Source organism: Physeter macrocephalus, chromosome 19 (genome assembly GCF_002837175.3).
Source record: "Physeter macrocephalus isolate SW-GA chromosome 19, ASM283717v5, whole genome shotgun sequence".
Classification (NCBI taxonomy): domain Eukaryota; kingdom Metazoa; phylum Chordata; class Mammalia; order Artiodactyla; family Physeteridae; genus Physeter; species Physeter macrocephalus.
This window is the reverse complement of record NC_041232.1, coordinates 86,153,701-86,174,784: the sequence shown is the minus strand read 5'-3', so window position 1 is coordinate 86,174,784 and position 21,084 is coordinate 86,153,701. Positions and strand designations below refer to the sequence as shown.

The following is a 21,084-nucleotide window of genomic DNA, read 5'->3' as shown; positions in this document are numbered from 1 at the left end:
TTTACTTGCGCCATGGGTCATGAAACTGAAAGAAAGCCACTTAAGATGTTCAGTAGCTATTAACAGTTGCTACGTTTTTTCTGAGTGCACAAAAAACCCAACTGACTAAAACTTAATGCTTTTCAAATACTGTGTGACCCAAGAGCAATTGGATAACTCTCGTATAGGAAAAACAAGGTTCTCAGGTAGCTATAAATTACGTCTCGCTATTAAATTTGTGAGAATACTAAAAAAGAAACAGGTTTAAAGCCCATCAAACTAAACAAAGAGCTGAAGCGTGAAATGCAGAAGTGACGTTAGAGAGAGTGGGAAACGGAAAGGCAGCTGCGTCTGGAAGTCAGGACTCCAACCTCCCGCGGCCTCGCGGGAAACCCTCAGGAAGGGCAGCGTCCTGAGGCTGAAGGTCGCGCCCCCTGTCCCGGCGTGCACAGCCCTGCTGCCTGTCGGCCCTACTCACCGGACACGGCGGCGGGAAGGACGGCCTGGCCCAGCAGGCCCTGCTGCAGCAGACTCTGGTCCAGCTGCCCCGCCAGCACGGGGCTGTTCATGAGGAACACGCTGGGGTCGGAGGAGGGCGGAGGGGGCGCGCTCACGGGCTGCGGCCCTTCCGGCGGCCCCCGGGGCCCGGGCTTCCTGCCTTTCTTGGGGTCCGGTTTGTAGTGAAACTGCATGTGAGTCTTCCTCCGCCCGGACGTGCGGAAACGCAGCTCACAGTGGGGACACTTGAACGGCTTTGCTCCTGTGTGCAAACGCATGTGGACCTTCAGGCTCCCCTTGGTGGAGAAGGCGTTGCTGCAGACGTGGCAGCTGAAGAGCTTCTGACCTGGGAGGAGGAGCCGAGCGTCAGCGGGCCGGCCGAGCGCTCGCCCCCGTCGGCCATCGGCCTGGCTGCCACCGCGCTGCGCTCACCAACCCCCGCGCTCCCCGGGGCCCCTCGCTCCGGAGGGCCGGTGGCTGGAAAACTTAAAAGTAAGCGAAGCTCACTGTCGAGGATCCGAATTCAGTCTTTCCACGACACGGAGGCACACCGCGCCCTGCCGGGAAGCAGGGACCCACCCCGCATCTCGGGCTCTGCTCCCTGATTTTACGAAGCGTGAGCTCACGCCTCACCGGTCTTCTCCTCTGACAAAGGGGCGCCCGAGCCGCCGGCACAGGCGGAAGCCGCCTGGCAGACTGCGCTCCGGGCGCACGTGCCCAGCTCCTGGGGCGCCAAGTCCTCTAACACACACGTGCTGCGTGGGGGAAGAAGGCCAGGCAGGCAGGGCTGGGCGCGGCGTCAGAGCCCCGACCCTGCCCTGGAGTCTCTGCAAGGAGGGAGCCCGCCCGTCCCTGTCTCCCTCTCCTGCTCCCGGAAACCGACACAGACTGTGCCCAGGGGCGGGCGCTCGGCCACTCGCCCTGGGACTGGCGGCGCCTGCTCCCCTCACACGGCTCGGGGCCTCAGAAGCCACCTGAGAGGGAGCCCTGGGAGGTGTCTGCCCAGAGACTTTCTTCCTCGTCCTGACACCCGGGAGCCGACACGGCGGCTTGGTGCGCAGGCGGCGTCCTGAGCATCGCCGGCACGTGCCACGTGAGCTCCCACGCGAGACCCGGGACGCAAAGCCGCTAAGCGGGTCCCTCCCGACCCTCGGCAGCACCCAGGGCTGCAGGGGCGGGTCACGCACAGGTCCTAAGGAAGCAACAGAAGAACCGTCCGCAGAAAAGGCCGCTGAAGGACTTCGTGGATCTGTTTGCTTAATTCCACACACGAACGCATCAGAAAAGAAGCACAGGGCTTTACGCCCGTGTGCAATTCCACTTGTACCCCCTAGGGTCAATTTTGCTTACGGTCTAAACTTCAGTGTAAACTGGTTTGATAATCATAATCCTGCGCGTCCTAACGACACTAACATTTACTCCGTGTTTACCAGGTGCTACTTTTACTTTTCTAGGCGATTTAAACTCCCAGCGGGTGGGGGGGTACTCGTGTTAGCCCCATTTTCCACATGAGGGATGGGCGAGTCAGAGAAGTGGCTCACAAGTGAGGACAGACTCCCACCGGGCAGAGGCCCAGGGCCCGCCTTCTCACCCACGAGGGCGCACTGTGCAGAATCAAGAAGCAAAGGTTGAGTACGTTTTACTTAGGATGATTAACCTTCAGTTCCTCACATTAGAGGAAGAAAATGGCCATGAAATTTGGACGTTAATCGTTTTCCTTTATCAGATTTTCCCCCCACAGAAACAGAATTGCTACCTGGTAAGTGTGATCAGACTTGTGAAATCCCCCGTTTTCACAAAATTTGAACAAACTGAATCTCTGGCCTGAATGAGACTAAGAGGTAATCTCCCTAACACAGGTATTTAACTCTGAGTGAGACAACTTACAACGCCACATCTGAGACCTAGATCCTTTCTTTTGGTGTCAGAGATCACTTTCTGCATGTTGGGAATCACAAATCTTCTTTATACATTTCTTCACGGTTCCTGATTTTTAAGCTTTCTATCACCTTGAAAGTATGTGTGCAAAATACGTAGGAACAGGTAAAAAATGCTGTCGGAAGGCATCTACCACCAGTGCAAGTGTTTGTTCTTACCTGTGTGAGTCTTCACATGGCAGTCTAGGGTAGATTTAACAGTGAAACTCTTCCCACATTCATCACATTTATATGGCTTTTCTCCTGTGTGGATTCGAACATGCCTAGCCAGAAAACAATTGTAATTAAGTGTCTTTCTTTTTAACTTTATACGCATTTACAAACAACTTCATGATTTAAAATTTATAGCTATCCATATAAATAAAAATTATGCGTGACTAGGTACTGAATAAACTTAGCAAAACAAAACTTTTAAGCTTCACTGTATACAAATAATACCATAAACAAATCCACAAGCCAACAAAGTAATCTGCAAGACCAATGAAAACAAGGCTAACTTTCTTGAAAACCAAAGAGAATCTTACAAATCAGCAGCAAGACAAGAAATATCACAGTAGAAAAACAGGCGACACACAGGCAGCGTAGAGAAGAAACGCACGCACCCAGACGCCACATGAAAAGGTATTCCCCAGACTCAGAGTTTAAAAGGAGCAAGTTAACGTGACAAGCCATCCCTTTCCCATCAGTCTGATGATGACCCCCGCCCGCCGTCGGCTGGGTGGCCTGGGAGCAGGCGTCCAGAGGCCGGGGGATGTGGACGGCACAGCCCTCGGAGGCCGGCGGGCGTGTCCGCCAGCGCTGGCCCCGGGCGCCCACACAGGCGCACGGAGCACAGGACAGTGGGGCTGGCCCGGTGACCCCACACTGAAAGCTAGGCAGTCATCAACAGGGGTCTGGGACGCCCACCCGACACACGAGACGTCGCCGTGAAGGGTGAAAGAGGTGGGCGGGTACTGACAAAGCTGTCTGAGACCCCACGATATGCAAAAATTAAACCAAGACCAGGATTGCAGAAGTTAACGCTGACGTATGTGTAGACATTTCTGAAAAAACGCACAGAAGAAGCTGCTGATAGCGCTTGTCTCTGGGGAGGGGAAGGCTCTCCCTTCACAGCCTCCTCCGCTGTTTTCGGTCCTGGCTCGCTTCACCAGGACACCTGTCCAGTACGCAGTGGGGGCAGCTGAGCCTTGCACGGCCCTTAAGTGAAGGACGGAGGAGAAGGCAGGCCGGCTGCCAGGCCGCAGCAGGCTTCTCGTTTCCAGGAGCACCTGCCGCCCGCCTCCTCACGGGGGTGCAGGGTCAGCAGTCCCGCCTCCGGGGCGCACCTCCGGGCCCGGCTGGCCGCCCGTCGGCACCACCCGCCGGCCACGCGCTGCAGGCCCTCACAGCGGCGCGAGGACGCCCACGGGGCTGCCCAGCACGACGCCCTCACCCACGATTCACAGCCCTGCCTCCCGCTGGGGCCCTGCCCCTCCCCACAGCCAGCGCGCTGCTCCCTTGCGGCCACCACCGCCGGGTCCTCTCCGTAGTTGAGGGTTCCAGCGTCTCACTCCCGGCCTCGGAGTCGCGCCGTCATCTTCTGAGCTCGCTCCTCCTCCCCACCCGCCGGGACACAGCGCCGCCGCCTCGCCCCGCGCCCAAGCTGGGCCCGGCCTTGCGCGCTGCCCCTCGGCCGTCTACCCGTCCCTCTCTCGCTGGCACACGCCCCTCCCCGCCCGGCAGGAATACAAGGGCAGGGGTTACCGGCGGCGCTCACGCGAGGAGCGCTTCCAGCCTAGCAGCTGCCCTCCCGTCCCGTGCAGGGCTCTGTGCGACAGAGGGACAGGAAGACGCCTGTTTGGTGTCTGAAGCAGCCGGCTCTCTCATTCCCCGTCTTGAAATCCCGACAGCTCCTCCCTCAATCACCCTCTACCTTTTACCCAGCAGTTCCACCTCCTGAAGCAAAAGACGAGCGCCCCCCGGCCCCCCCGCCGCGTACTGCAAACGAAAAGCCTCCAAATATCCCTGGAGCCCACCTGTCGGCTGCCCTCCACCACTCTGCCAGACGCACGTCAGTCACCGCCTCGCGGCTGACGTGGCCCCGACCCCCAGCGCTCGGGCCACCGCCCCGTGTGATCGAGCCTCGCGCCATACAGACCGGTCGCCCTGTGGGGCGGGCAGGAACCCGCTGCTGTTCTGTGCGCCTACAAGGCTGGGCTCAGTGCCGCGTCTTCCTCAGGAAATGATTTTTAATTCTCTTTTACTGCTACCACCGTCACGCAGAAATAAGCACAGGCAACCCACAGAGCAAGCAAAGGTCTAGCTAACGAGCTCGATGAACTTGCCAGGAAGCCTCAAAATGCACACGGGCCTGAAACCGTAACTCAAGAGAGGAAGGAGCCAGTCAGGAGGCGCAGGCTGAGACGCGGCAGCAGGGCTGCAGAGGCGCACACAGACCGCGCGCCCACCCCCCGGCAGCGGGGCCTGCCGCGCACCTGACCAGGTCGCTGGGCTTCTTGAAGCTCTTGGGGCAGTAGGAGCAGCAGTTGGCATGCTTGGGCTCGGCCTCCAGCTCTGCCTGCCTGTCCTTCAGCTCGCTGATGCGGTCCTTCTCGGCGGCCGACTGCACCAGCACCTGCTCTGACACGGTGGCGCTCTCCTGCGGCCGAATCTTGGCCAACTGCGCCGTCTCCTCCTCTGTGAAGGTGATGACCTCGGGACGAGCCTTTCTAGACACACTTCTTTCAGAACTGTCTTCCTCTTCCTCCAGACCCATCTCTAAACGAAATGTAGGAAAAAGGGTCAAATCCTTATAAAAAAACTAAGCTGTAACAGAACAACTAAAACTAAACAGTTAACTTAAATATGTAAGGTTAGAATTAGCAACTCAATGAGGCTGTATTTGGGATGGTAAAGGGTTTTTCCCCACCACTGTCTATCGAGACGCCGGTCAGGGTGGAAAGGCCATGCCTCGGGGGAGGGGTCACTGACAAGGGCAGGTGCCGTGGCTGATGGTCTCCTGCCAGCAGGCCGGCGGTGGGCTCTGAAAGGGTCAGTGTCCGCACGAGTCAACAGTACTCATACACACAGACGCTACGCTCATTTATCAACACGGGCACAAAGTGAATTAGCATAAGAAGATGAGCAGCCCGAAGGAAGAGACCAAACTGATAACTAGCAGACAGCCGCCAAATAAAAAGACTTGCTGAAAGGAAAGAAAACGCTTAAAAAATACGTATGTTTAAGTATTCTCTCAGTGAAATGTAAGGATATATTTACATCCATTAAAAAAAAGGATAAGCTGCTGTTAAAATGTAACCGAGAAGGAAAAAAAGGTTTGGCTGGGGACAGGGGACGGGGGACACGGGGACTTTATTATCGCACAGATGGCTAAAAAATTTTTTAAAAAAACAGCAGAGGGCTTCCCTGGTGGCGCAGTGGTTGAGAGTCCGCCTGCCGATGCAGGGGACGCAGGTTCGTGCCCCGGTCTGGGAGGATCCCACATGCCGCGGAGCGGCTGGGCCCGTGAGCCGTGGCCGCTGAGCCTGCGCGTCCGGAGCCTGTGCTCCGCGACGGGAGAGGCCACGGCAGTGAGAGGCCCGCGTACCGCAAAAAAACAAAAAAAACCCCAAACAGCAGAAACACTAAACAGCAAAACAGACAGTGGTCAGAGCCAAAACAGTGAACTAAAAACTGACGGATGGCCCTCTGAGTCGCGCCCCCATCTCAGCACGCTCACTCCACCAGCATCAACGGTGTGAGGTGTACAGTGCCGGCCGCAGCACAGACAGCAGCCCAGGCCCCAGGACACCTATCGACAGCATGACTATCGATAGCATAACTCACACTGCGTATGGAACAAGGTCGTTTAAAAAATTTAAAACGCTGTGCACTGGCGCCATGTGTCAGAATATGCAAGGTGCACGTTCTGTCACCATAATTTCACTCTGGAACTTGCTAAAAAGAAATCATCTCATAGGTACAAAAAGTATAAGCACCAAATAATCCTCCTGGGATTACTATACTTGGTGTGGGAACTGGGCCCATCAGCTCGTCTACCGTTTCAGTTAGCTTCACGGTATCTCGTGTCCATCAGATGAGAATGTGCGTGGTGGATAAGCACAGCGTCGAGGGTTAAAGCCCCCTGACCGCCAGCTCTTCCTGTTACACTGCAGCACTGGGCAGCCACTGTGCCTCCAGCAACAGGAAACTGTGTAATGAGACACAATGGAATTCCGTGCAGTTGTTAGAACTGATGTACATCCGTGCTCACTAATATCCAATTCGCCTGTAATAAACACCCATGGACGACAACACCGCATTTAACGTGATTTCCTGTTAGGGAATTCAGGTCCACCTACGCGTGTGTACGTGCGTGGGTGGGCGACAGCCTGCCCTGGGCGGGGATGCCGGTATTTTGGTGCCTGGTGACCAGCGAGGTAAGAAGTTTTTTCCTCTTCGTGCCTCCCTGAATCTTTCTTTCAAAGAGCAAATTATGACTGCCTTCATAATCAGAAAATGAAATAGTTAACGTACTGGTACAAAGCTCCTCTGACAAGAGCTGGCCACCAAGTGTCAGCACTGGCTGGCAATAACCTGAACCAACAAAGGGGCCGCACCTCCTCCTTCCGCCTCTCCCGGCGCCGCTGAGCCAGCCGCGGGGACGGTCTGGTGCCTCTTCATGTGCTTTTTACAATGAACTGTGGTCCGGAAGCCCTGCTCGCAAAACGGACACCTGTAGGGCTTCATGCGCATGTGCGTGGCCGCGTGCCTGGTGAGGCTGCCGTTGGTTGTGAAGGACGCGTTGCAGACGCTGCAGCTGAAAGCCTTTTCTCCTGCGACAGCAGAGACGGGGTCAGAACACGTTCGTTACCTGAAAACCGTACGCAATCCAAGCAAAGATGCGCTCAACAAGCTGCAAAACCGAAGAGCATGTACTTGCTGTGGTCTCCAATTTTTAGGAATTGAGGGTCTCTCAAGAAGAGGTTATTTTAAGAAGACGGACGGTCATAATGAAGCAGACAGACCATACTAAGCCCTGACAAGATGTGAAATCATTGCTGGTGGACAAGGAAAATGGTGCGGCCACTCTGGAAAGGCCACGCTGGTTTGGTAAGCGCCAAGGTTTAGACAGTTACCGTATGACCCAGCAAGTCCACTCCTAAACAGAGAAGCGAAAACTTGCATCCACACAGAAACGCACAGAACGTTCACAGCAAGATTCTTCCCGATATTAGCCAAAAGACGGCAACACCTCAGCTGTCCAGCAGCTGATAAGCGGACAAGCAGAACGCGGTCTCCCCACACAGTGACCACTGTTCGGCTGTAAAAACAAGTGTGACACATGCTACAACGTGGGTGGACCTTGAACACGTGCTGAGTGAGGGAAGCCAGTGACAAAAGGCACCATGTCGTACGGTTCCGTTTACAGGAAGAGCCCGGAACAGGCAAATCCACACAGACAGGAAACAGGTCAGTGGTTGCCTGGGGCTGGGGGCCCTGAGGGGTGTGATGAAAATGCACTAGAATTCATATGCTCTAGAATCACATATGGTTTTCCGTGTGTTTACGTCCAGTGCGAGGCAGACAATGACCTGTGTGTGTCTTCTCGTGGGACTTGAGGACCCCAGAGGAAACGAAGCCACGTCCACAGAGCTTGCACTTGTAGGGCTTCTCCCCGGTGTGTGACCGCACGTGCTGCTTCAAGTGGCTGGACTTCTTAAAGCCTTTGTTGCAATAGTCACATCTATACACACAACACAGACCACGTTAATTCACAGCATGATCACAAATGCAACACCTGAGAAGGGAAGAAAAGCAAACACTCTTCACCAACAATCAGTAAACAATCAGGCATAACTGCTACAGAAACAAGGTATGCTCTCCAACACTTAAAACACTGTGAAATACTAGCAAGAAAAACTTGTTAGATCAAATTCTGCTCAGACTGTACCCTCAAACATACTTTATTATTTCAAAGTGAGTAAAACCTATAGCAATTCTCCAGGGGAAATAAAATTTGATTAACTACAAACTATTCCTTTAAACATAACAGGGAATTTATTATGTGCTATTTTCTTTACCAAGTCATAAGACGCTGTGAACCCTTCCGCTGCATTAGGGTCAGAATCACCTCTGAGTCTAAACACTTGGAAATGTCAGTTCATATACTCTTTAGTTGATAAAATACTTTACCAAACAGATGTTACTAGAGCTATTTTGAATAATATATAAATATGTAGTGTTATTTTCCTCTCAGTTGTTATGAAATATATTAAAATTAAGGATGAAACAATTATAAATTTCAAAATTCCTGTTCACATATTACTAAAAAACTTTTAAAAATTCTGAAAGCTTATTCCATTTTATTTCCCTATTTTTTCCATTTCCAGGTTTTAATCTGCGATAAAAAGGTACACAGAGCACACAGCTCGGCACACAGCAGCAAGTTCTTAATAAATGTTGAATGAACAAATGGGGAATGAATGAATGGCCAGAAGTCCAGGAATGCCCAAGCAGATGTCACAAAGGAATCACAAGAAAATATTATACTAATCTCACTTAAAAATACCGATGCAAAATCCCAAATTAAACATTAACAAACAAATACTTGTTGAATAAATGGAAGTGTGACTTAAGTATCAGGAGGTTATATATAAAACACACAGAAGAGCCCTGGACAAAAAGGCACGATATAAATTCAAGTTATTTCTGAAAACACGGTAACAGCGGCCTAGAGTGGGTACAGGAAGCTACAGCAGAGTAGTTTACGGGTACAGGCTGCTGCATCCAAACCCTGCCCATGTCACTTATTAGCTGTAGAAGCTTTAGCAAGTGAGTCTCTTTTGTCTCAGGTACTTTCTTTATAAAATGGGGGTGACGACAGACCCTGTTTCCCAGAGCTTTTGTGAATGAAGCTGCAGGAACTGTGCAGGTGGGCACTGGGCGCAGCAGGACGGGCTGCGGTCTGAGCGGGCGTACCCGGAGGAGCGGGCGTACCCGGAGGAGCGTGGGGGTGACGACAGACCCTGTTTCCCAGAGCTTTTGTGAATGAAGCTGCAGGAACTGTGCAGGTGGGCACTGGGCGCAGCAGGACGGGCTGCGGTCTGAGCGGGCGTACCCGGAGGAGCGGGCGTACCCGGAGGAGCGGGCGGACCCGGAGGAGCGCGCGGACCCGGAGGAGCGCGCGGACCCGGAGGAACGTGCGTACCTGTAGGAGCGCCGGCTCTGCTCCTCGCTGTCCTCCAGGAACGGGGGACGTGGCGCCTGCAGCTCCAGCTCCTGCTGGGATGACTCCTGAATCAAACGACTTGTCTAAAACGTAGCAGAAGCACAGAGCAGACTGCTTGAACATCTATGAATGAATACAAACACCTAACAACTAAGGATAAGAACACTCATAAATGTGGATTTAAAAGGGAGAAACCCCAATTAGGTCGTTGCAATCATTTGGGCCAAATTAATAACAAAAATCATCCATACCAATTTTATTGAAGAAATACTTATTTTATTTTCCAATAACTTACTTTAATCTTTCCATATTTTTTATGTCTATTAAGAGACTACTCTTTCATCTGCTCTACTCTTACTGAGAGTGAACAAAACTCCCTGCTTTCTTAAAATACTAAGTCCCCTCGCTTGTCACAAAATCACAGGGGGAGAAAGCATGTTCCCAGCCCAGGAGCAGCAGGCCTGGAGACAGCAGCCCCTTAACCTGACACCTTCCGGCCACAGGTGGTGCAGCCCAGGGACTGGGCAAAGATCTGCAGGAAACACCCATGTTCAGCAGACGGAGCGCAGGTTGACCTTCAGGACGTGGGGGACAGGCGCAGGAGAGGCCAGAACAGTGGAGAACCTGCCTGCGTGCACGCGTTTCCCCTGGCTTCCGGGACCCGCCCCGAAAAGCCACGAGTGAGCGGGTGTGCAGTCTTGCTCAGAGGGCCGAGTGAAGGCAAGCCACAGAGAGGCATGCCCCCCACCACCCAGATTCAGCGCCTACTGTCAGTTACGCAGCTTCGAGCTGGGAAAACGTGCTCTGAAAATTTCACTGGAGGGTCCAGGTCCTCCACTTGGCAAAAGTTACCCACAGGGGCTTTTAAAGAGAGAAAACAAGGACTTCCCTGGTGGCGCAGTGGTTAAAAATTCTGCCTGCCAACGCAGGGGACACGGGTTCGAGCCCTGGTCCGGAAGACTGCACATGCCGCGGAACAACTAAGCCCTGTGCACCACAGCTACTGAGCCTGCGCCCTAGAGCCCACGAGCCACAACTACTGAAGCCCGCGCGCCTAGAGCCCGTGCTCCGCAACAAGAGAAGCCACCGCCATGAGAAGCTCGCGCACCGCAACCAAGAGTAGCCCCCGCTCGCCACAACCAGAGAAAGCCCGCGCGCAGCAACGAGGACCCAACGCAGCCCCCCCAAAAATTAAAAAAGTAAATATTTAAAAAATGAGAGAGAAAACAATTGATTTGCCAATCATTTTTACCACTACTGAAAGAGTTCCAAAAATGGCAAAATCAATACCAGAACAAAAACTTAAATGCCTCCAACTTGACTAAGAGATGAAAATTTTAAACGATGCATTTAAATACGTATCTTTAGTATGTCAGCCTTCATTGTATTTTCATTCTAACATGTTTCTTTTAAGATTCCACATATTTAAATACTTAGGGTTTCTCGCTAAAGCAACGTGATATCTTTCAGATGTTACTGAAGTCAGTTACACTCTCCTGACTTTCCTGACTTTTAACCGAAAAGGTAAAGCCACATCATGGGAATGAAATCTTAAAACAAAAATGTTTTAAGGGAATAGAAGCCTTATATGATAAACACTGAGGTTTTCACAGGTGATGCAGCAATCTTAAAGTTGCAACAAGTGAGCATGCCCTCTTAAGTAAGCAAATTTTAAATAATTACAGTAAAGAATGAGATAGAATCTGCTCAATGATGAGACTTCTGCAATACTCACTACATTAATCGTATCAGAGCTAGGAACCGGAAGTAAGTTCTGCTGATGGAAGCTCGTGGACAGGGCTTGAGACTCCAGTGTGCTAGAATCTTGTAACTGTTGGACGGGTGGAAACTGAGTCTGTTGATTGTATGTATCAGTCACTGTAAAACCTGAAATAAATTAGAAGACATGAGTTCTACAAAAAATACTAAAGTTACACACACACACAAAACCAAAAAAGGTTGGTTTTACAACTAAAGGTATTTAAAGGAACATGTCTACTTTCTGAACGGGAATCAGGATTCTTAGTTTTTATCAGCAGGCTCTAAAGTGATCTGCTCACAGGCAGGAGGCTGCGCTCAGCTCCCATCCTTGCAGGGCAGGCTGACACGCCAGCCACACGTAAGTCCCAATTTCTACTCAATCACCTGCCTTGGCGAGAAACCAGGTGTAGAATGGTCATTAAAGTCCCTTTCTGGAAAATCTGAGCAGACTACAAAATAGCATGTGCGTGCATGCGTACACACACACACACGCTACCCACGCAGGACGTTATCTGGTTCGATAGCTGGTCGTAAATTTCAGAAGAGCACTAAAAGAAACACTCAAGGTTGCTGTAAAGTTAAACCCAACCAGGTGCAGCTCTCTGGAGAGCCCCGGGTAAGGCCCACCACTGACCCTGTGACAGACCCGCTGGCTCGAAGGGCTGCGGCGGGGGAGCCTGCTCCTCGTACTGGCCCACGTGCCCTTCCAGAGTGTGCTGCGGGACCACAAGCCTGTCTGAAGACAAGAAGCACAGACGAGGGCGGAAAATTCGTAAACCCGGAAGCTGCTTCACATCTACCAACCTGTCCAAAAGGATGCTTCGGTGAGTTTCCAAAAAGCAGCCTCCTTGTTTGGAAAAGACAGTAGGAAGACAATTTATACAGAGGGTACAAACTTACATATGTTGGGTTAAAAAGTACAAAACCCTGATCACAGACCAAATACTTCTTGGGACGCCCATGAAGTAAACGGCAAGCTGACCGGCCAACCGTTTGTCAGGCCCGCAGGAGGCCGGAAGCCTGAGGCGACTCTGTCACTGAGCTCACTGTCCCCGCGGTGAGCCGGCATCTTTCTGCAGCGAGACCTCCCCGCGGGAGGCAGCGCGCTGGCCGAGGGGCCTCAGCTCCCGCAGCCAGCAGCAGCCAGTCCACGGCCTCACGCTGGGAAGTCCGGGAGCCGCGCACCAGGACAGGCGTGATCACGCGGATGGGCACTCAGTGAAAACCAGACTCTCCCGCGGTAGGCTCAGGGGTGAAAGTGGGTGACAAGCAGCACGTATCGAAAGGTCCCATTTCTACCATTCTAAATGCACCGCAGACCCTCACGCTCAGACACACGGCACAAACTGCGCTTTAGAAGGTCAGAGACGAGAGGGCCAGCGGGGACTGGAGTAAGAAGGGCCGCAAACTCCCGAGAGTTACAGGCCCTGAACCGCTCACCTTCATCTGCCTCCAAAGGCTGAGCCGCCATCTGCTGGCCGAGCCCCGCCTCCACGCCGGCGGGCGGCCCCAGGTCCAGCACGGCCCCGGGGTTGTCGGCCACGGCCTCGGCGGTCGGCTGCAGCGCGGCGTTCTCAATCTCCACCTGCACCTGGGTGGGCACGTGCATGCCCTGTTGGTCCACGGTGCCGTCATCTATCGGGCAGGCCTGCTGGTGCTGCCGGAGCTGCTGGGCAAGCTCAAATCTTCAAAAAATGGACAACAGTCCGCAGCGTCAGCTGCTGTCAAACACCGCGGGCACGCGAGGTGCGATTTATTCAGTGACAGTTTTCATTTTAAACTGTCTCACTTGAAGTGGCGGCAGTCCAGTTGAGAGTTAAACACTACAAACAAAAATCTGAAAGAAAACCCACGTGCCCTCATCTCTAAGCGCCTTCACAGACTATAGGGGCCTGAAGGCAACAAGGATTTTTCAAAGTCTGAACCATACAAAAGATGCCACGTTTCAAAGCTAAACTCTCCCAATTCAAATTCTGCGATGAGCTGAGGTGTTCCAAACAAGAAATGCATGAGATGAGGCAGCGCCTTGACAGACTGCTTTCAGTGTTACACACACGTGGGAGAGACGGGGCCCTCCTGCAACCTGCGAGGCCGGGCGCGGCTCACTGACCAGCGGGCCACAGGCTGCAGAACCTGGGTCACGAGGCATGTGGCCGCGACGGTTTTCTGCAAGATCGTTATTCCTGTTAATATTACTTCCATGCGTACAGAGCATACCTGGCACATTTTCATCAAGGCCAACAATTTCTCTTTCAAAGAGAAAAATGAACAATGAATTCAGTGAGTGAATCAAAAAAACTGAGGAAAAAACAAACAAACAAAAACCCAGGTCAAACAATGATCTGATTAACAGGCTGTGCAGTATCTCAGCCATGAAGGGGCTACTCCAGTCAGACTCACACAAGCTCTACCGGACGCTGGATGCCAGAATCACATGAATCTGCCGATTCAGAATTCCATTCTGAGTTCCAAACAAAGTCTTTCCTCTTCATTTTCTGATATCAAAAGCAGTCACTTCTCAACTACTTTTACTGAGGAGGGGGGGAACAAAAATGTACTGAAAAGCAGCAAAGGAAAGAACACGCACTGTCACACCTCCACCACGGGGTGACCGTACAGTGGTGCCACGGGTTCAAGGGGTCCCCTCCGCCACCCCAAAGGAGAGGAAATGTGCCCTCTGTCGTGACTGGTGGAGCCTCGTTTTCTGTTTGCCTGGGTGTTTTCACAATTCTTCCTACAGCCGACTTTTTATTTTTAATGTAAGTGTATATGGCATTTTAGGAATTCTCAAGACTTCAAACAAAGGGATCAAACGACTGGAGATGCTGCCTGCTTGCAGGCAGGTTCAAAGTACACGCCATCTATAAGATAAACCCCCAACTCTGCAATGACAGACCTAACCGTCCTTACGCTGCCACCTGAAAGTCACGCACAGTCTCTCCTGGCGTAAGCGTGGCACATGTCCCTCAGCAGAACCCTGGGCAAGCAGTGGCCAAAGCAACACTCCACTGACAGAAATGACCTGGCTAAAAACAGCTGACCCTCTTCCCAGAAATTACACCACGGGCCTCTGAGCCTGTAAACTGTACTCCCAACACTACCACAAAAGTACACTGTGAAGGCCGGGCGTCTTGCAGAGAGAGGCGTTATCCACCGTGCCCGGGGCAAGCCGTGACCGCGCCCCACCTCTCTTAGCAGGGCACCACTCTTAGGCGATCCTGCTACGGGGAGCACGCGCTCTGAGCGCCTCCGCCCCCGTGAATTCCCAGTTCCTGAACGCCTGCGAAGCCTAAAACTTCCTCCATAAAATGCAGCCAAGTATAACTGGATAGGTAATTGGCAAGAGTCCCCTGACGCCACCAATCTCACACTCCCTAGCTGGTCTCGAGAAGCACTTAAACGCCTCGGCTACACGATCAACCGTGCCCAAATCGAGGAGAGTCAATTCTGTCAGGTGTGCTTTGGCATCCAGAGGGATAAAACCAAAACATTATTTCTCAGAGTTACCTTATTCTAACAGTTGGGAGTTTTGTTTGGTAGGTAAAACCTGGACAGAGACAGCTGGGTTAAAATACGGCTCAAAGGTAAACGTTCTAGGGCAGAAGGCTAATATTCTGTCCTTGTTCTCAAAGTCTCCTAGGAGGTGGTCGTGGTCACCTTGGCCAGGCTTTCCGTTACAATACAGAATTCTGTGGCTTCACAGAAGCACCGCTGAATAAGCTCCAGACACAGTCAGAAATGCGTCTCTGTAAGGGCTCTTTGGGTCACCTCCATTTACAGGTGAGGCAGCCCTCTAAGCAAGCAAAACTCTAAGTTAGCTTTAATGATGGCTTTATGTGTTAGCTAAAACATATTTTCTTTCTGTCAGCAACCTACAATAATTACCATTCAGACAACACTAATGATATGCCTAGAGGTCACAGACTTGACCAAGATTTTCTTTTTTGAAACCTTCATTACCTCATTATAGTAGACACTATCTAGCATTTTATCTACTACTGATTATCAGTTTTAAGAGAGTTTAGAAAGCATTTAGGCCAACACTGACTGCCTTCAACACTACATTAAAAATAAAAATGATGTGCTTTACTCTATGATTCTCAGTAGGTCATTAAACACTGATACAGAAGTTTTTTTAGCTCATACACCTCCCGCTAGAAGTAATAATAAAGGAAACAAAGACAACTATTTCTTCAAAACGCTCCCCACCATCATCTGGGAATTATAAGGATTGTTAAAAAGTGACCATCAGAATTATACCTACCTATGGGTTTTCATGTGCTTTTTGCAATTTAGTGAGGTCTTAAATGTTTTCTGGCAATAGGGACACATATAGGGACGAAGGTCGTTATGGATGCCCATATGTCGCCGTAAGCTACCACCAGTAGTGAAAGCTCCATTACATATCAGACACTTGAAAGATTTAAGTCCAGTGTGCGTTCGGACGTGTGCTTTGAGCACTCCTGCAGAAACAAAGCCTCTTCCACACTGAGAACATTTAAAAGGCTTTTCACCTGTATGTGATCTAAAAAGAATAAAAATGGTAATGAATAAGCGTCTTACGCTTTCACACTGCTTTCTAATTTAGAACGCGCTCTAGTATTTATCTCACTTGGCCACCCCTTTTCTGAGCTCAGCAGCAGAGAGACTCAGCTCTCACGTCCCCACAACGGGACCTGAGACTCAGCGCTCAGGTGACTCATCTGAAGTCCTGGGGCTCGCATATAACCGACACAAAACCAGACCCCACATCCTCTTCTACGTTCTGTCCTCTTCTCATGACCCCTCACTGTCTCTCGTGATCAGGTTTCTATCAATACTTCCTTTTCACTGTTGCTAGCACCGAGACTTAACCTGATGAATACACCCGAGAAACTGTGAAAGAGCTTAATCCTAATGAAACTAACCAAATACTTCTCTGACATGTCCCAGAGATTGCAAATACTGAAATATAATAGAAGTGTAAATAAAATTCAGTGGCGGTTTGTGGGTAAAACATTTTGGCCAAGACACTGAAGAATGAAAATATCAATTATCAGTAAATATTCTAGGGTCAAAAGTGACATTTTAAATAACAAAAGCTAACTCTACCATTCTTAGTATTCCCACAAGTTACCAGATCACTAAATCACTGTTAACTATAGATTTCCATCTCTGAATCTACATTACCTTACCTGATGTGTTGTTTAAGATGGCAAGATTTTTTATAGGCACGATGACAGTAAAAACACTTGTATGGTCTATCTGCTTCATTTACAAAATTATTATTAAAATAACTTTGAAAAAGCTGGTTTCTTGGAATGGGCTGGATAAGACCTACAAACCAAAAGAAAATCAGGAATAATTCACTGTCAATTCTACTAAGAAATGTCAAAAGGCATCTGCTTTACCCAGAAGATAAAGATCCTGAGGAGCTAGATTCCAATGTTGCGACTAATTGCTATTTTAATTGTGTTAGGAACTCGCTATTTAAAGAACACCTATCAGGAAACACTTATAGAGTTAATATAAGATAGATATTCTTTTCGACATAAGGAACATTTACATTGTCACAATTACTTCTCCTTGTTCTAGAGCCAATTTTTCATGGATTTCTACATTTAACTTTGTAATATGAGCGTCTGCTGGCATGCAATTTATACCACTACATCAACATTTAGGTTAATCAGAGTTTTTAAGTCCCTTATTTGTTCAGTATGAAGACTGTACCCTAGGTACTATAACAAATTCAAGACAGAAATGATTCCAACATGATCTTTTGTTCTAAGAAAGTCAGGGTTTTCATAGAAATTTTATTAAAAGAAAATGTGTAAACAGCAAAATTACAACCTTAAATATTTCAGGTTTTACATACTTTCAGTGAATAAAGAATGCCCTTAGGTTGACCGTGTAATAAGTATGTCTTGATCAAGCAATTGAATTATTTATGAAATTGAGGACAAACATATATCTGAACCCTCTGAATTACTGAATGTTTACCTGGAACAACAAGAGGAAGACGTACACTGTCAGTTCTACCTGGGCTGCTCCTCCTCTCTCCCAGACAATGCAGCAAGCAGCCAAGACTCTAGACTGGCCACACCCCCTGCCCCTGCAGCTGTGCCATTCACTGCCCTGCGATGATTACCGACAGGCACCTCCTAACACGCTGCTGTCCAGACTGCCCCTAGCAGTGCGGGTTACAGCTCAATCCTGTCCCCTAAAACCTGCTTGTTCCTCCTAACTCTCCTAGTTGTACGTAAGGGACCCCATCCGCCTAGTCATGCGGGGGCCAGGGATTTCAGACTCTTGGCGCCGCTCGTTAAGTCTGCCATTTGCCAGTCCTGGAGATCCCACTTCTCCAGTGTTCTTAAACTTGTTTCCTCGTTTCTATTTCCACTGCCATTTCCATTTCGCTTCGCTCGCATGTGAGACGTAACTGAACGGACCGCACTTCCCGATGCTGCATGAGAGCTCATTTACTTTTCAAAGAGAATTCAGAACCTCCCTTGTGGGACTTTCCTGGCGGTCCAGTGGTTAAGACTCTGCCCTCCCAGGGCAGGGGGCACAGGTTCGATTCCGGTTGGGGAGCTAAGATCCCACATGCTGCGTGACACGGCCAAAAAATAAAAAAATTTTAAAAAATAACAGAACCTCCCTTGTGATTGATGCGTGTACAATCCACAGGGCACACACTGGAAGAGCTGCCAAACTTTCTCCCATTTCACAAGGATTCAGGACTGGGGAGCTGCGTGGGGACCACGTAAAGCCCTGCCCTCCGGGCAGCTCCAGCATCGCTCTCCCCTTCACGGCATCGCCCTGCTTTTTCCCATCAACTCCTCTCTCGTGCTCAAGAAGAGAAAACTTTAGTCCTTCGGTCCACCCCACCACCTTCCCCGGGACACATGCGCTAAGTCTACTGCAGACAGGCTGACACGCCTGGTGCTCAGAGGCAAGATGGCCGTACAAGGGCCGATTTCCGAACCCAGACGCACGTTCACTCTTCTGCGTGGCTCTGTGTCAGACACGCACCTAGACCAGCCTCCTGAATGTTCTGCTCTGCCATCTCGTGTCACCAGCAGAAGAATGTCCCTGGCACAGTGCGCCGGGACCCGAACGGCAATTTGCTCAACCACCTCCCGTGGTCTGCCACCGAGAACGGCGCCACCGCGACCACCTGGCTCGGCCTCCTGGCACCGGTCCCCACCTCTCTCCACACCCACCGCCAGCTCCTACCCAGGCAGCTTCGTGCTGCAATTCTTAACGAGCCTCGCTTTCCCACCTCCACACGCTGACTCATTTCTGTCCCAGCACGTGTCACTGCTGGCTCTCTTTTCTCTTTCCCCACTCCCTGGGCTATAGCTTCTGGAGCCTGGGGCATGCCCCATGGTCAAGGGTGTAGCACTGGCCAAGTAGGACAGGTAGATACGATCGAATATATTAATGATCCTGATCTCAGTGTTTACAAAATCAGAGAAAGAAAGGAAGGAAAGAAGCACGCACAAATTCCAACCGAGATCGCTGATTCACGGTCTGACGGGCAACCTTTATTGGACATCTACTTTCAGGGAATCATGTTAGATTCTATGAAGAGAACAGAAAACTCAGCTGAGTATTTTCCAAACTGGCAGCCAAAAAGGGTGGCTCCTCTGGTCACTGCGAAGCTTGTGAAACTGTGAACCTCAAATGCTCTGCAAGGAAGGTCCACAGGCAACACATAATAGCAACGGTTAGGCACAGTTCCCCGGTATCTTATGCAAACAGGTTCAGTAACTATTAGCATAAAGTACCACTTAATTAAAAATGTCAGCTCCAAGTAATATCTGATAAGCCATTTTCTTGTTCATTGCTGACCTTAACGGAATGAGTGATTTCTAAGAAAAACACCAATAAAAAAATTTAAAACTCTCCTCCCACAATTAAAATGAACTGTACAAATATACAAACGTGAGAAATTAATTTTATAGACTTCATCAGACAAGATACACATTAAAAAGCAACACAGGAAAATGAAATAATTTTAAGCAATTAATTTTATATAAATTGTATAAATTCGTGAAAGCAGGTAAAGTAAATGAAACTCACAAGGTAATTTTTAAAAAGTAAAAAGCCCTCCTATAGTTGTCTTGTATCTGTTTCATAGGGAAAAAAATAAGATATTCACAAATAAGGAAACAAAGTATTGCTTTTGCCATTTCCCACATCAAAAAAAAAAAAAAAAAAAAAAAGCCATACTGCAGGCAGGGCTGTGCAGGGGTTCACTGCCTCCCAGTCAGACCTGAGGTCAGTTAGTAAAGCGGGGTTCCAGGTGAGCGCCTCCCTAGCCTGCAGTGCAGACACAAAGCTCGTCAGACGGCAGAGCCGGGCTGCACCCCTAAGGCTCCAGGCTGCACCCGATTCAGCACCTTCAGAGAGCTCGCCACCGGTCTGAAGTGGCAGGCCCTGACTTCCAACCTGCACTGAAGCAGCCTGACGCCAGAATCTATGGGGAGACTTCAGACTGGCTGTCCGCGCCAGGCCTTGAAGCTGTGAGCCCTGTAAGGCCCACAGACGTCCCTCCTCTCCAAGTCACCCCCATTCTGGTGCAGGGTTCCCCCTCCAGCCCCACTGTTCTCCCAGCTCTTTCTCCTGTGGCTTCTGGAACCTACGTTCCACAGCAAACAAGTTCTCCATCATAGACAGGTCCCATAAACAGAATGTTCAGTTACTCCTTTCTTTTCCGAAACAGCAGGTCTGTGGTCAAGCGGCCTGCCTGGAAGCTCTGGCTCCTAAGGCCCACTCTGAGCCTCAGGAGCTCTAGCCCCTGTCCCGGCCCGTCTCTGTCTCCCAGTCTGTCTTCGCTTCCCCCCCAGTCCCACCTGCCCTCCACGAACCGAATCCCTTTTTCCAATCCCTTGCCAATACGCTCTTGTGCAAGTCCTCTGGCCCTTTCTCAAATGATTCACAAGATCATAAAAAGAAAAACAAAAGAACGTGCCCAGTAACACCCCTCAGAGACAACCATAATGAACGGTTTAGTATCCACTCTAACAGAAGAGTTTGTAATGTGAAAACGTAAGTGGGCTCGACGATACACACTGTTCTGGAACTACCTGTTCATACTTCATACACATACTTAACTCTCCAAGTCATTACATATGACATCATCCCCAGCACCCTTTGGATGCTGGCAAGGAATTCCACTGTACCAGTGTACCCAGTTCCCTTAATGCACTTCTGGCGGACGCTCTGCCTGTTTCTAACTGTACACTACTGCAGGGCTGCAATGAACAATCTAGTATATACAACTGTTACCTTAGTGTCTCCCCGCTAGACACAGAATTACAGTCTCTAGGCAGCATCCAGGCATATTTATTTTTAAGCAGAACCCCAGATGATTCTGAGATCTTTGGGGTTGAGGGTAGGGGTCCCACCTTGAGCTCCTCAGAAAGTGAAATAACACGCTTCATTTTTCCGATGCTTTATTTTTCACGTCTAATAATTTTACAAAGTTCTGTTAAAAAGCTAGGCTAATTATAAGGTCTTAATCTTTGAAGAAAAAAAATTAAAGGTGAATTAAACATACATAAAACTCCTAAGGTCTTGGCTACATTATGTCATTTCTACTAGACCATCAGTCCCTTTATATATATATATACGTATTTTATTTTAAGGAAACTACTAATCTTAAAGAAAGGCATGGGGGCTTCCCTGGTGGCGCAGTGGTTGCGCGTCCGCCTG

General features: G+C 50.0%; 1 protein-coding gene across 13 annotated transcripts in view; it reads right to left on the bottom strand.

Annotated features, from left to right (window-relative positions):
• The window catches only part of ZNF236 (zinc finger protein 236), a 98,204-nt gene that overhangs the window by 26,475 nt on the left and 50,645 nt on the right, over nucleotides 1-21,084 (bottom strand). For 12 of the 13 annotated variants that reach the window (XR_008615920.1, XM_024133941.3, XM_024133940.3 and 9 more), the window contains 11 exons: nucleotides 16,560-16,701; nucleotides 15,650-15,910; nucleotides 12,826-13,070; nucleotides 12,020-12,121; nucleotides 11,360-11,511; nucleotides 9,604-9,707; nucleotides 7,988-8,139; nucleotides 7,013-7,228; nucleotides 4,889-5,171; nucleotides 2,574-2,677; nucleotides 458-823 (listed from right to left, as the gene is read on the bottom strand). Coding sequence is in view for 12 of the 13 variants with exons in the window: in XM_024133941.3 (XP_023989709.1) it covers nucleotides 458-823; nucleotides 2,574-2,677; nucleotides 4,889-5,171; nucleotides 7,013-7,228; nucleotides 7,988-8,139; nucleotides 9,604-9,707; nucleotides 11,360-11,511; nucleotides 12,020-12,121; nucleotides 12,826-13,070; nucleotides 15,650-15,910; nucleotides 16,560-16,701 (2,127 nt within the window). In the remaining variant the exon portion in view is untranslated. The remainder of the gene's footprint in view (nucleotides 1-457; nucleotides 824-2,573; nucleotides 2,678-4,888; nucleotides 5,172-7,012; nucleotides 7,229-7,987; nucleotides 8,140-9,603; nucleotides 9,708-11,359; nucleotides 11,512-12,019; nucleotides 12,122-12,825; nucleotides 13,071-15,649; nucleotides 15,911-16,559; nucleotides 16,702-21,084) is intronic. The other variant, XM_055080346.1, reaches the window with a different exon arrangement.